At 43.3% G+C, this 12,845-nt stretch overlaps 1 protein-coding gene across 7 annotated transcripts in view; it reads right to left on the reverse strand.

Moving 5' to 3' along the window:
- Positions 1 to 12,845, reverse strand: part of Adam32 (a disintegrin and metallopeptidase domain 32) — a 112,776-nt gene that overhangs the window by 91,093 nt on the left and 8,838 nt on the right. For all 7 annotated transcript variants that reach the window (XR_378789.2, XR_378788.2, XM_006509165.3 and 4 more), the window contains exon 2: positions 10,870 to 10,934. Coding sequence is in view for 5 of the 7 variants with exons in the window: in XM_006509165.3 (XP_006509228.1) it covers positions 10,870 to 10,934 (65 nt within the window). In the remaining 2 variants the exon portion in view is untranslated. The remainder of the gene's footprint in view (positions 1 to 10,869; positions 10,935 to 12,845) is intronic.

Raw genomic sequence — 12,845 nt, forward strand, 5'->3', positions numbered from 1 at the left:
TGGCTTTCACAGGCACCCATTCATATGTGCGTATACCCACAGACAAATGCATGTGGTTTTAGTTGGGCTTACTATTGGTACAGTGCAATACCATGACCAAAAGCAAGTTGGGGAAGGAAAGAACCCTTTGGCTCATAAGTCCACATCATGGTCTATCACAGAATGAAGTCAGGACAGGAACGCAAATATGATTGGAACCTGGAGGCAGGAGCTCATGCAGAGGCCATGGAGGGGTGCTGTTTACTGACTTGCTCATTGTGACTTGCTCATCCTTATTTCTTGTAGAACCAGGAGGGCCAGCCCAGGGATGGCACCACCCTTATCAGTCACCAAGGAAATGTTCTGCAGGCTTGCCTACAGCTTGATCTCATGGAGGGGCTCTCTCAATTGGGGCTCCCTCTTCCCAGGTGACTCTAGCCTGTATCAAGTTCACTTAAAACTAGCCAGCACAGTTAACCCCTTGCCACCCTGACACACAACACTTTTTAAGGCACAGTCTTTCCTTTTTGTTGTTGTCCATCCCAAAGGTCTCAGATTAATAAATGTCACCAATATAAAACAGATTACAAACTTTAAAGTGCCACAGTCCTTAACAAATTCAAACACTTTAAAATTCAATCTCTTTAAAAACATAAAAATCTCTTTTAAAATTTAGTCTCTCAATTATGGGCTCTTGTTTTTGTTTGTTTTTTGTTTGTTTGTTTTGTTTTGTTTTCACAATTTACCGATCAAATATTTTTTTCCTTTTGTACACATTTAGACACTTAATTTATGCTTTTATTATGACATTATGGTCCATCCATCACAGTAGACAACACACATAGTGCAGAACATCATTATTTCAGGTTCCCTAACTGTGGTAGCCTGTGAGTAGTAGCTTGGATATAGCCATTTCCTTCATTGCTTAATTTGTCCCATTCTCAATCTTCATTTGAAATCTGTGTAGAAAAGCAGGACTGCTACACGCAGAGAATGTTACACAAAAGCTAGTCTCTTAGCTTGACATGTAGGAAGAGCCAGTGCTGTATTCCCACTCCTGATGAGGTAAAGGCAGGAGGATCAAAAACTCTAGGCCAATCTGGGCTATGGAACTAAGTAAGCTCTGTCTCAAAACAAAACAGCAACAGAAGGACCTCATCTGTCGTTCTTACCATCAGATTGCAATGGGCAAGTTCAATGTAACATAACAAATTTGAGTCACCTCTAATGCTGATAAATAATAAGAATAGTAATAATAATAATAACAGAGTATAAGTCTGACTTGATTCCTTATGTAGCAAAAACACATCCCATTTTGTTTCTCTCTTTCTCTCTCTCTCTCTCTCTCTCTCTCTCTCTCTCTCTCTTTCTTTGGCTCTTGCTTTTAAAAAAAATTAAATACTTCTTTACTTCCAAGAGGGAAGAACCAGGACACAGTTACAATCAGCTCAACACAAAATCAAACTCCAACAGTGTAAATAACTCAACATCTAATATCTGGGATTCACTCACTCTCTTCTAGACTCCTCCAAGGACCTTGGGTCACTTCTCTAGCTCCACCCTCTGCAACACACACAGGTTGTCATCTAAACTCTGGCAGGCTCCATTCCACCTCTACTGCTGTTCTGGGTGGTTGCCCTATGGTACATGGCTCTCCAAAATGCCAGGGTCTCATGTGACTGGGATATACTTTCACCAGTAGCATCTCTTGGGCTCTCTTCAGGGACTCCAGCCCTGCCACACCGCCAAGCCTCAGCTGTTCTCCATGCCCCTTCATGCCTTCCAAACCAATAACATATGGGTGACTTACACTACACAATCTGGCTGCCAGCACAAGGTGCAGCCTTGGCCACTTGTGGAGCATGGCTTCTGTGTGCTGACCCCAAGGGAACCCTTCCCAGAAGATTTCACTTCAGCCCCAAAAGAGTCTATAAGCAACTCTCAAACATTCCTCTGGAACTTCACAGGCCAGGCCTCCATCATCTGCATTTCTCTCAACTCTTACCTTCCATGCTCCTACTGAACAAATGACCGAGGTGTGAACACTTGATGGCTTTTCTAGCCCAAGTTCCAAAGTCCTTCTACAATCCTCCCACAGAAATCAGCATGGTCACATCGGTCACAATACCCCACTATCAGTATCCTGGTACAAATTTCTGTCTCAGTTAGGGTCACCATTGCTGTGATGAAACACCATGACAAAAAGCAAGTTGTGGGGGGGAAAGGGTTTATTTGGCTTACACTTCCACATTGTAGCCCATCACTGAAGGACATCAGGACAAGAACTGAAGGAGGGCTTGGAGTAGGAGCTGATGCAGAGGCCATGGAGAGGTGCTGCTTACTGGCTTGCTCCTCATGGCTTATTCAGCATGCTCTCTTATAGAACCCAGAACCTCTAGCCCAGGGATGGCACGGCCCACAATGGGCTGGGCCATCCCCCATCAATCATTAATTAAGAAAATGTTCTGCAGGCTTGCCTACAACCAGATCCTATGGAGGCATTTTCTCAGTTAAGGTTCTCTCCTCTCAGACAACTCTAGCATGTGTCAAGTTGACATAAAATTAGCAGGCACACATACATATACATACATATATACATGTTTTAAAAGAAAATAAATCTTGAACAACAAGTCACACAACCATTTCAGTAGATGCAGAAAAGCCTTTGACAAAGCTCAACATCACTGTACAATTAAAGCCCTAAGATATCTAGGAACAGGAAGATCATATTGCTGCATAATAAGCACTATATGCAACAAGTGATAGCCGGCATAACACTGAACGGGGAAAGAAACAAAAGTTCTCTATAATCAGGAATGAGAATCCTGCCCATTCTCTCCTTTCTTACTAGATATAGCACTTCAATTCTAATCCAGGGAAGGAAGAGAAGGAAGGACATGGACAAATAGATTAGGAGGACAGAAGTCAGACTGTCCCCATGTGCAGATGACATGATCCTACACCTTGAGACCCCCGGAGACTCCGCCAGGAAGTACCCCAGTCTGATGAGCATTTGCTGTGGAGCAGCAAGGTATTCCAATAATGCAACCATTAAGAGACCACAAGTGTGATTTCCCTCACAAAATCATCAAGTATCATTAAACAAACTAAATGAGGATGTGAAAGAACTCATTAATGAGCTCCAAGACATTGCAGGAAGAAAATTAAGACGGTAGAAGAAAGACCGACATCCCTGTGTTTCTGAACTGGGAGAATTCGTGCTATTTTAAATAATGGTTATATTGCTGGAAATGACCTACAATTAATGTAAACCCCACTGAAACCCCAGCTCCATGCTTTACTGAGGTAGAAAGGCATCCTAAGATTTACATGGAATCAAAAACGGCCCTAAATAACCAACCAAAGCAACCCTGCGACAAACAAGCCATCGTGGAGGGAGCCAATGACTGACTTTAAAGTATCCTATACTGCTATACAGTTACAAACTCAAACACATAGATCAATGGGATAGACAGTACAGGATAAAAAGAGTAAACCCACGAACCTATAGCACCTGATTCTCACCACGTGACCAACAAGTTATACACTGGAGGAAAAAGCAGCATTTGGGTATCCATATGTAAGGCAAATGATCTCATCTCATCCTTTACAAAGGTCTCTCAAAGCACACCGAAGAGCTTAATGTAAGACCTGAGACTTCAAGCTGACGTGGGCAAACATTTCGAGATAAATGCAGGAGGCAACGGTTTCTGAGTAAGAGCCCAATAGCTCAGGCAATAACAGCAAGGCTTAGCGAATGGCATCGAGTGCAGTTTAAACGCTTCTGTACAGAATGTAAACAGAGCAAAGAGACACCACAGCACGCTTCTCTGTTATTAACATACCTATGGGCTGAGAACTGTCTAGTCTTCAAGTGCAATCCCCTTTTACTTAACCACTCTTTCCGTTGTTCTTGGCTCTCCCACATATGACTCTAGGCGTCATTTATGGAAACCATGGCCTGTCCATCCATTCAGTGCTCTGCTTAGGAAATCTACTCTGCGGAATCAAGCTGCTGCCCGAAGTCCCACCTACCGCAAGTACTAGAGAACTTAGCTCTTTATGACCAAGACTCTCCTAGTCTGCCAGTGTCGTTAAAGTGCCTCTCCCTTCTGTCTGTGATCTCACCAGGAGACCTGTTACTGCTCTGTGGATTCTGTATTCACAGGCTACATACACGCTCTCCAAACCACAGCTTTCTCCTCATTGTTTCCATTCTGTGTCGTCGGAAGAGGTTAAGCCAATACTGCGGTCCCTTCCAACCACCTAAGGTTTTATTCCCGGCATGGTAAGAACCTCCTCGGCCTCAGTCTGCGCAGCTCCAAGCCCATGTCCTCATTCTATGCAGCTTACAGACCTGTCCTAGCTTCTTTTCTGTTCGGAGAGAAACACTGACGAGAAACATGGAAGAGAACAGAGTTTCCTTCAACTCAGAGTTCATAGTCTGTCATCCAGGGAAACCAAGGCAGGAAATAAGGCAGAGACCGCATCACACATGCGCGTGACAGGATGCTGCTAATGGGCTCATTCCAGGCTCACAGTCAGCTACTTTTCTCACCAGCCATTGGGCAGTACTGCCCACAGTGGGCAGGGTCCTCCTACATCAATTAGCAATTAAGAAAATGCCTCACGGATGTGGCCACAGGCTAACACAATGTAAGCAATTCCTCATTTGAGGGTTCCTCTTCCCAGAGCAGTGGTTCTCAGCCTTCCTAACGTTGAGACCCTTTAACACAGTTCATGCTGTGGTGACCTCGCGACCATAAAACTATTTTTATGGTTGCTATTTTCTAGCTATAATGACTCATAACTGCTACTGTTACGACTCTTAATGTAAATATCTGTGTTTTGCGATGGTCTTAGGTGACCCCTGTGAGAGGGTCGTTCAACCCATGAAGAGGTCACAATCCGCGGGTTGAGAACCACTGTCCCAGAGTGTCAAGTTTACAACTGACTGTGACATCCCCAAAAAGTGGCATTAAACGGTAAAAATAAGTGCAATTAAATGGTTTTATATATATATACCAGGTAACCACTGCCAATCAGCTTTCATGAGAGGAAATACTGTCCTCCCAGTTTTGGAGACTGGGCACCCCTGTAAGAGGGTAGCATGGTCAACTCCCGGGTCCTCTTCTCCCTCCTTCTGTTCCCTATGACTCTTGCTTTGCACACATGCTTCTGCGTAGTCTCTTCCACCTCTTAGATGTTATGTCGGCGAAGGTGCTTGTTTGTTTGCTTGCTTGTTAGCTTTGTCAACTCGACACAAGCTAGGGTCATCTGGGAACATGGAACCTCAATGGAGGAGATACATTCATCAGATTAACCTGTAGGCAAATCAAATCCATGAGGCATGTTCTTGATTAATGACTAATAATGGGAGGGCCCAGGCCTCTGTGGGCAGTGCCAACCCTGGTCAGGTATTCTTGGATTGTATGAGAAAGCAGGCTGATACCTTTTATCCCAGCACTCAGGAGGCAGAGGCAGGTGAGTCACGGTGGGCAGGATGCCAGCCTGGTCCAGGCCAGCCAGACCTACCTAGTGAAACCCTGTCTCAAAAAAAAAAAAAAAAAAAAAGACAAGGCAAGCTGTCAACCCATGGGGTGGTGTCGCAGGGTTTTCCCTATCCAATTACATTAGTGCAGAGGAGGTCTGTGATTAGATAGGGAAAAGGGAGGCAGAGCTAAGAGTTGCAGAGACAGAGAGCGTCTCAGGGTAGGAGGGGAAGGAAGACGTAGTTGTGGTAGAGTAAGGTTAGATTAAGTGGGATAAAACTTTTATCGTTATCAATTGGCTCTGAAATTATTGTATTGGCATCTTGTAAACTGTGATATTATTGATACACAAATCTGATTGGTTAATTAAGCTTTAAGAGTCTTGATTTTACTGGATTACTGGGTATTGTGATGTACAACCACGAAGTTGACTGGAATCTGGAATCACAGACTACATAGGTTTATGGCTGAGGAAGTACTAGTGGCTCCCAGAACAAGCAAGCCAGATGCTGCAGAGCTAGCTGGAGGTAGTTTTTAATATTTCCAGCAAAAGGGTGAGGGTAGGGGTTGTGGGAGCATCAGGAGGCAAGCCAGAAGGCAGCACTCCACACACACACACACACACACACACACACACACACACACACACACTCTGCTTCCCTTTCTGCCTCCAGCTTCATGCTCTTGAGCCCCATCCCTGGCTTCCCTGCACACGATAGACTAGGACCAGAAAGATGCAGTCAACTCTTCTCCCCAAGTATCTTTCTGTCTTAGTGTTCATCACGGCAATAGATAGCCCATTGAGAAGAAGCATGCTAAGATAGAAGCACACCAAGATCTCTGTCTTGTGACCTCAACAGCTTCAAGTACATCCTGAAGGCTCTGTCTCCGGATATAGTCACAGTAAGAGCTAGGGATTCAGCATATGAAGTTTTGAGGGGACACACTTCAGTCCTCAACAAAGTTCTTAGATGCAAGACCAATGACAAGATCTGTCAGAAGCATCTAGGAAAGTCTAAGGCAAGTGAGTTTCCTGCAGATGGCTCACCGTTTGGCACTGCTACAATGGGTGAGCTCTGAGAGGCAGAGTCTTTAGAGCCTTCATCCCAGGGTTGCTTCTTGCTACTGATATGCCTTTCCTGCTACTATTACATCGCCTAATGATTACTGGGCATCAGCCCACCCTATTGTGCAGATTTCCTACAGAATCAATATGAAGATGTAGTTTCATATAGTAATGCTGTGTGGACAAATTGATAATTTCATACTTACTGATAATGATTTTATAGAATTCCTAAACTGATACAAGTAATCTTGAGCCCCCTATAAAATCAAAGCTGAAAATAGAGCTCTGTAAACGTTCATGTGTCAAAGGCTAATTGCACTAGGAAAAGAAAGCAGGATTGGAACAAATTCATGATCAAGGATTCCATCTAGGTTAAGAAAGAGGACACTAAAAAAAAAAAAAAAAAAAAAGTTTAGCTGGGTGCGGTGGTGCACGCCTTTAAACCCAGCACTTGGGAGGCAGAGGCAGGTGGATTTGTGAGTTCGAGGCCAGCCTGGTCTACAAAGTGAGTTCCAGGACAGCCAGGGCTATACAGAAAAACCATGTCTCAAAAAAAGAAAGAAAGAAAGAAAGAAAGAAAGAAAGAAAGAAAGAAAGAAAGAAAGAAAGAAAGAAAGAAAGAAAGAAAGAAAGAAAGTGGACACTACCTGGAAGCTAAAGGTCATAAACTGGGCAATTTATTATAGGTGCAAGGATGTAAATATAAATTATGAACTAATATATCGATACAAGACTTAAAAATAATGGGACACAAGGCAGATGATTTGTCTCTAAGGAAAACCATGCTAACTTACAATATAAAAATGATTGCTTTAAACTTATAATGACCTTATGGAGTTAGAAACAGATACTAGTCAGGTGCTAATCTTAATGGAAAGTCATGTAGGCAATTCTACTGTAACTCCTTATCAAACTATGACATGAACTATTGCCTTAAACTTACTATGAACTAATGGGAGGTAAAAGTGCTTAGCAAACCATGTGATCAATTATCCTTCGTATAAATATTAAAATAACAATAAAGACACATTTTAGCCCTTCTCTACTTAAACCAGTGTGTCTCAAGAAAATAATTTTCTCTTCTTTTCTTTTTTTTTCTTTTTTCTTCCTTTCTTTACTACTCCTTCCTTCCTTTCTTTCTTCCTTCCTCCCTTCCTCCCTTCTTTTCTTTTCTCTCTTGCTTAAGAAGAGTTAAGGAACTCAATGCTTCTCTCCTGGCCAGCAGGAGGCCTAAGTTAAAGAGAAAAGAACTCTTAAAATAACTAAGTTTTTTTTTCTTTTCTTTTCCCCTGATGCTATTAGCAGGAGTTAATTGCCAGGAACCAGCAGCTTTTAAGTTTTAACCACAGAGTAGCAAGTGAGAGTTAAATTGCCAGAGGCCATCAGCTTCTGGCCCCTAGAACAGCAAGAGAGAGAGTTACAAGACCAGAGTTACCTTTGGCCTTCTTCTGACTGATGCTGTGTCCCACCTCAATACCTGAAAGCCAGGGCTGGCCCCAGGCTAAGATCCATAAAGGGAAATGTGACAAACTACATCACCGAAATTGCAAATGTTTGTATTTCAACTACTACCTTAAAAAAACTAAAACAGCAAGCCATGAGTCGGGGCAAGACTATCACAACTCATACATCAGACAGGAACTGCAGAGGAAAATACCATAAATTCTTGGGACTCAAAAGTAGAGAAATCCAGGCTTAAGCTGGATTGGATGGTTTGAAACGGCATTTAAAAAAACAATACAGCAATAGCTGATGAACCCTTGGAAGACAGCAGACATTTAGAGGAGAGTAGCTACTCCTTGCCACACCCCATGGTAACAAGTATCATCACATGGAGAAACTGGAATGCACACACACATACTACTCGAGTGAAATATAAATTTGTTGTGGCCGGCCAGCAGCTCGCAACGTGAACGGTTCAACTGAGATGGCCACTCGAGCTAAGGGAGGAACTAGACAGGGAGAAAGAAGAAACGGAGCCAAGACAAGTTCATCCTGTTCAAAGCTCAATTTTACTAGTTCCGACATTCAGTTAAAAAGGAAGGGGGAGGGAACCCCATTCCCGCCAACTGGTCTCGGGGTCCAGTAGCAGGGTGAACACGTGTGTGGCTCTGAACAGCAAAGTGGCAGGTTCCAGCAGTGGACATGGCAGAACGATTGAGTGGGAAGCTCCACCCTTGAGCAAGCAGGTTTCAGGCTGGGGGAGAGGAGGCTACATTTCCTCCCATTTGTTAACAAAAAATAAAAAAAAAAAGAGAAGGGCTGGCCTGAGGCAAAAAACTTATCTATGCTCAATAGTTCTGCCTGAATTTTAGGGCTAAGGAAAAAACCTGTCTCTGTGGGAATCCCTAACTTTTTTTATGGTAAACTGTATCTGGCTGAGACTGTCATTTCTATCTTAGTAAACAACTAACTGAAAAGCCTGGAGCGGCAGGCTCTGACTTTATAATGTTAATTAGTACTGAAGGTAACTTTCTAGTTGAATTTTAAGTAGGGCGTTGGAACCCTGGCTAAGTTTGACTGAACAAATTTGAAATACACTTTATTAAGAATAACACTGAGTTGATATTCCTCTGCATTTTTGGATGACAGGCGGGAAACAGGGAGAAGGGGTATGACCGGCTCCGTAGTACAAGGCCAATTGGCTTTTTTATTTGGGTGGGAGGCAGTGAAGACAGTACGGTCTCCAACCTCTCTCCCCCCTATTAATTAAGTTAAATAAGGCAACGCTTAATTGAGGTGATCAAAAGATCACATGGTAACACATGCTGTGGAAAACTAGATGGTAGCTCCTAAATGCGTCAAGCACAAACTTATCTTTGTCATTCCTAAGAGTGTAACCAAAAGGAAGGAAAAGACGTGTGTATGCATGAATATTCATAAACAATTTTTCATAATAGCCAATACCTGAAAATGTGCCACATATCCATCAATTGATTAGCGGGTAAATAAATGTGGTGCTTCGTATTTGTTCTAAGAAAGCTATGACCCGATAGCTGTTATAAACAGATAAATCTAATTAAAATAAACATGATCATCAGTGGTTGCTGAGGTCTGGGGATTAAAGGGGAGGTCAGCCACATTGGGCAAGGGGGAATATGGGGGACAAGGGAAACATTGCACAAGTAGAATGTGCCCTGTCTGCAAGCTGCATGTTCACAATCAAGGTGCTCATCACCATGCAAGAATTCTGCAGCATGGAAACTGTACTGCAGTAAATGTCAGTGCAAGCACACATGTTGCCCCCATCTGATGAAGTGGGACCTGGATCATATATGTGGTGTGAAAGTGGGCGGGGACTATTTGGGAGAAGAAGTTAAATACGGGGAAGGGGAAGAGATGGGGGAAGAAATGGATAACTTTGTACAAGCACCCTATGCTAAGGAAAATGTTTTAAAAGACTGACCATATGCTAGAGAGATGGCTCAGCCAGTAAAGCGCTTGCCTTGCAAGCATGAGGCCCTGAGTGTGATCCCAGAGCACACATTTTAAAATGACAGGATGGGCACATGCTTATAATCTCAGTGCTGGAGAAAGGAAGGCAGATTCTCTAGACCTCACGGAGCAGCTCCTGGTCAGAGGGGGAGCCTGGCTCACAAAGCAAGGTGAGCAGCTCCCAAGGAAGAATGCCAAAAACCAACCTCTGAATTCCAAGCACACACACACACACACACACACACACACACACACACGCACACACGCACACGCGCACGCGCGCACACGCGCACACGCACACACACACACACACGCACGCACGCACACACGCACGCACATTTGTTGCCTATAATGCAGTTACATTTAAATGTTTATTTTTAACATTTATTTTAACATTTAACATTTATTTTGTTTGAAAACTCTTAAAAACATTTAACATACCAAATTACCAACGCCAAAAGTCACTGAATAAAATGAATTAATTTGCTTTCTAAATATGAGCATAAACATTCTCTTGTTTGAGAACTATGGGTACAGAGATGAAGCATAAGGAAAGAGATTGTTAAAAGGTGTTAGCAAAATCAGCCATTTAAAAGAAAATTAGTCTCCTCCTGGATCTCTAGATATCTTCTTAATGTCAAAAGAGACATTTAGCATTATTTTTTTCTGTTAGTTTGTATATGTGAACTGCTAAAACTACTATGAAGAATTGACACATGTTTTTAAATAGACCATCTTAATTTGTGCGTTTACTTTTACCATAAAAACTTTACACTCATTATCAATATATATGTATATATATATATATATATATATTATGATTTGTGTGTTCTATAGCTATGCAATACAAGCAAGATATTTTATATAACAATGTAGATTATGAAAAATGTTTCTTACTTCTGAGTGTGTTTTATCTTCAATTTTCTCTGGAAATATGATTTCTAGAAATGAACTTTGAGACTCTGAAAAGAGAAAAAAAAAACATTTAGTAACCTTCCCCTTAATTTGACTAAATGTTCAGTTTCTTTCATAAGGCTCATTTAACCATTATGAGTGGCTCATCACCATGTGCTACTTTGAAAACTCTAATGCTCACTTCAGGAGTCCATGAACTAAAACTGGAATTAGCCAGAGAAGTTAGCCTGGCCCCTCTGCAAACATGATAATATTGATCCATGAAGTGTTCCATATTTAAAACAAAACACTGAAAACATTGACTTAGACAAGCAGACAAAATGGTCATGAAAGACAGAAGGAGGCACTCAGCATACGCAAAACACAGGAACACATAGGCAAAAACAAACCAGTCAGAGGCATGCTTTAAGAAAACCTGGCTGAAATGAAAGACTTAAAGCAATGAACAAGAAAGTGCCCAGCCTGTCCGGGAATAACGAATCAACGGTGAGCTGTGGTCTGATGACATCGTTGAGCCTTTAAAATCAAGAATCAAGCAGGAGTATTAGTAGAAACATGTCACATGTCATTGTGGTTAGGTTTTTGTCATCTTGACGAAGGCTAGGGTCGTCTGCGAGGAGAGAACCCTGGTGAGAAAAGGACTCCGCAAGATTTGCCTGAGTAAGAGCTGACGTCAGTGGGCCAAGCCGCAGTGGGTAGTAGCACTTCTGGATACTGGTGCTGAGTTCTTGCATCACACGTAGGCTGAATGTGCTGAGAGAACAAGCCAGTGGGCAAGCAGCTTCCCCCGGAGCCTCTGCTTCAGATCCAGCCTCTGGGTTCCTGCCTAGGCGTCCTCAGTGATGGACCGCGATGCGGAACTGTAAGTTGAGATAATCCTTTCCTCCCCAAGTTCCTTTGGCTCGTGGGGTTTATCAGGGCTCTAGAGAACACACTATGGCAGACAGAAAAAGGGAGAAGCACAGCTTGGCCTGGGCCTTCAATATTAAAGCACTCCATTTAAATGACTAAATCGGGGACTCAGAAAATTTATGCTAAGCAGCACTGTCATTCAACTACCAAAGAAAAGGTGGCTATCTGTGGGCCTGAGTACCAGAGGTTTTCTACGGAGATCTCTGACCAGGCCTGGTGCGAGGGTTCCGGCGAAGGGAAGCGAATGTGGGCAGGAGGCACGAAGTGTTTGTCGTGCCTTCCAGGTCACTTGGTAACTCCGAGCCACTCTGTACTGAGTAAGGTCGGGCTGAGCCCATTAGAGGAGTGAGGAATGTGGCAGAACCTCAGGCAGCACTTTGGGAGAGCAGGTCTCTTCCCAAGTGTTACAGCTCTTGGAACGAAAGGCTCAGATGACAGAGTAATTCTCGAGCACCTTTAATCCCCTGGATGGATTTATATACAGTTTTGGGGGTGATTCAGGATTCAACAGCGGGTGCCTCTCATTGGCTTGGACTGAGAGCCTGAGGGAAACCTTATTTGTATGTGGGAAGCCCTGGTGCTGCTCCTATGTGACTGATAGCCACACACCTGGGGGGGGGGGGGGAGGTTGTGGAGGCGGTAACTTCGACAGGAGCCAGGGGTCCAGGAGACATGATCAAACGCCTTCTGTCCCATGTAGGTGGAAATCACCACCCATCAGGTCCCCGGGTTTCCAGACCTTTGCTCGACTGGAGACCAGGCTGTCTGTGCATAACCCACTGCCCCACAACTATTTATAAACAAATTCCCCCAAGAAAATAATCTTCATGCACCCGTCAGAAAGGCGGACAATTTTCCCCCAATAAATATAGCTATTTTGTACTAAAAGATCTAGAAACAAGCAGAGTAGAGATGGCGATGCTCCAGGAAGCACAGCCACGTGGCGGGAGCGATATTAAGATTTATGATGGTGGACATACGATAGCATGCACCACTAACAGGAAGTACAGCGCAGAGAGAAGAACGTGAACAGACTAATTTCCTTA

The sequence above is a fragment of the Mus musculus genome, chromosome 8 (genome assembly GCF_000001635.26).
Source record: "Mus musculus strain C57BL/6J chromosome 8, GRCm38.p6 C57BL/6J".
Lineage (NCBI taxonomy): Eukaryota > Metazoa > Chordata > Mammalia > Rodentia > Muridae > Mus > Mus musculus.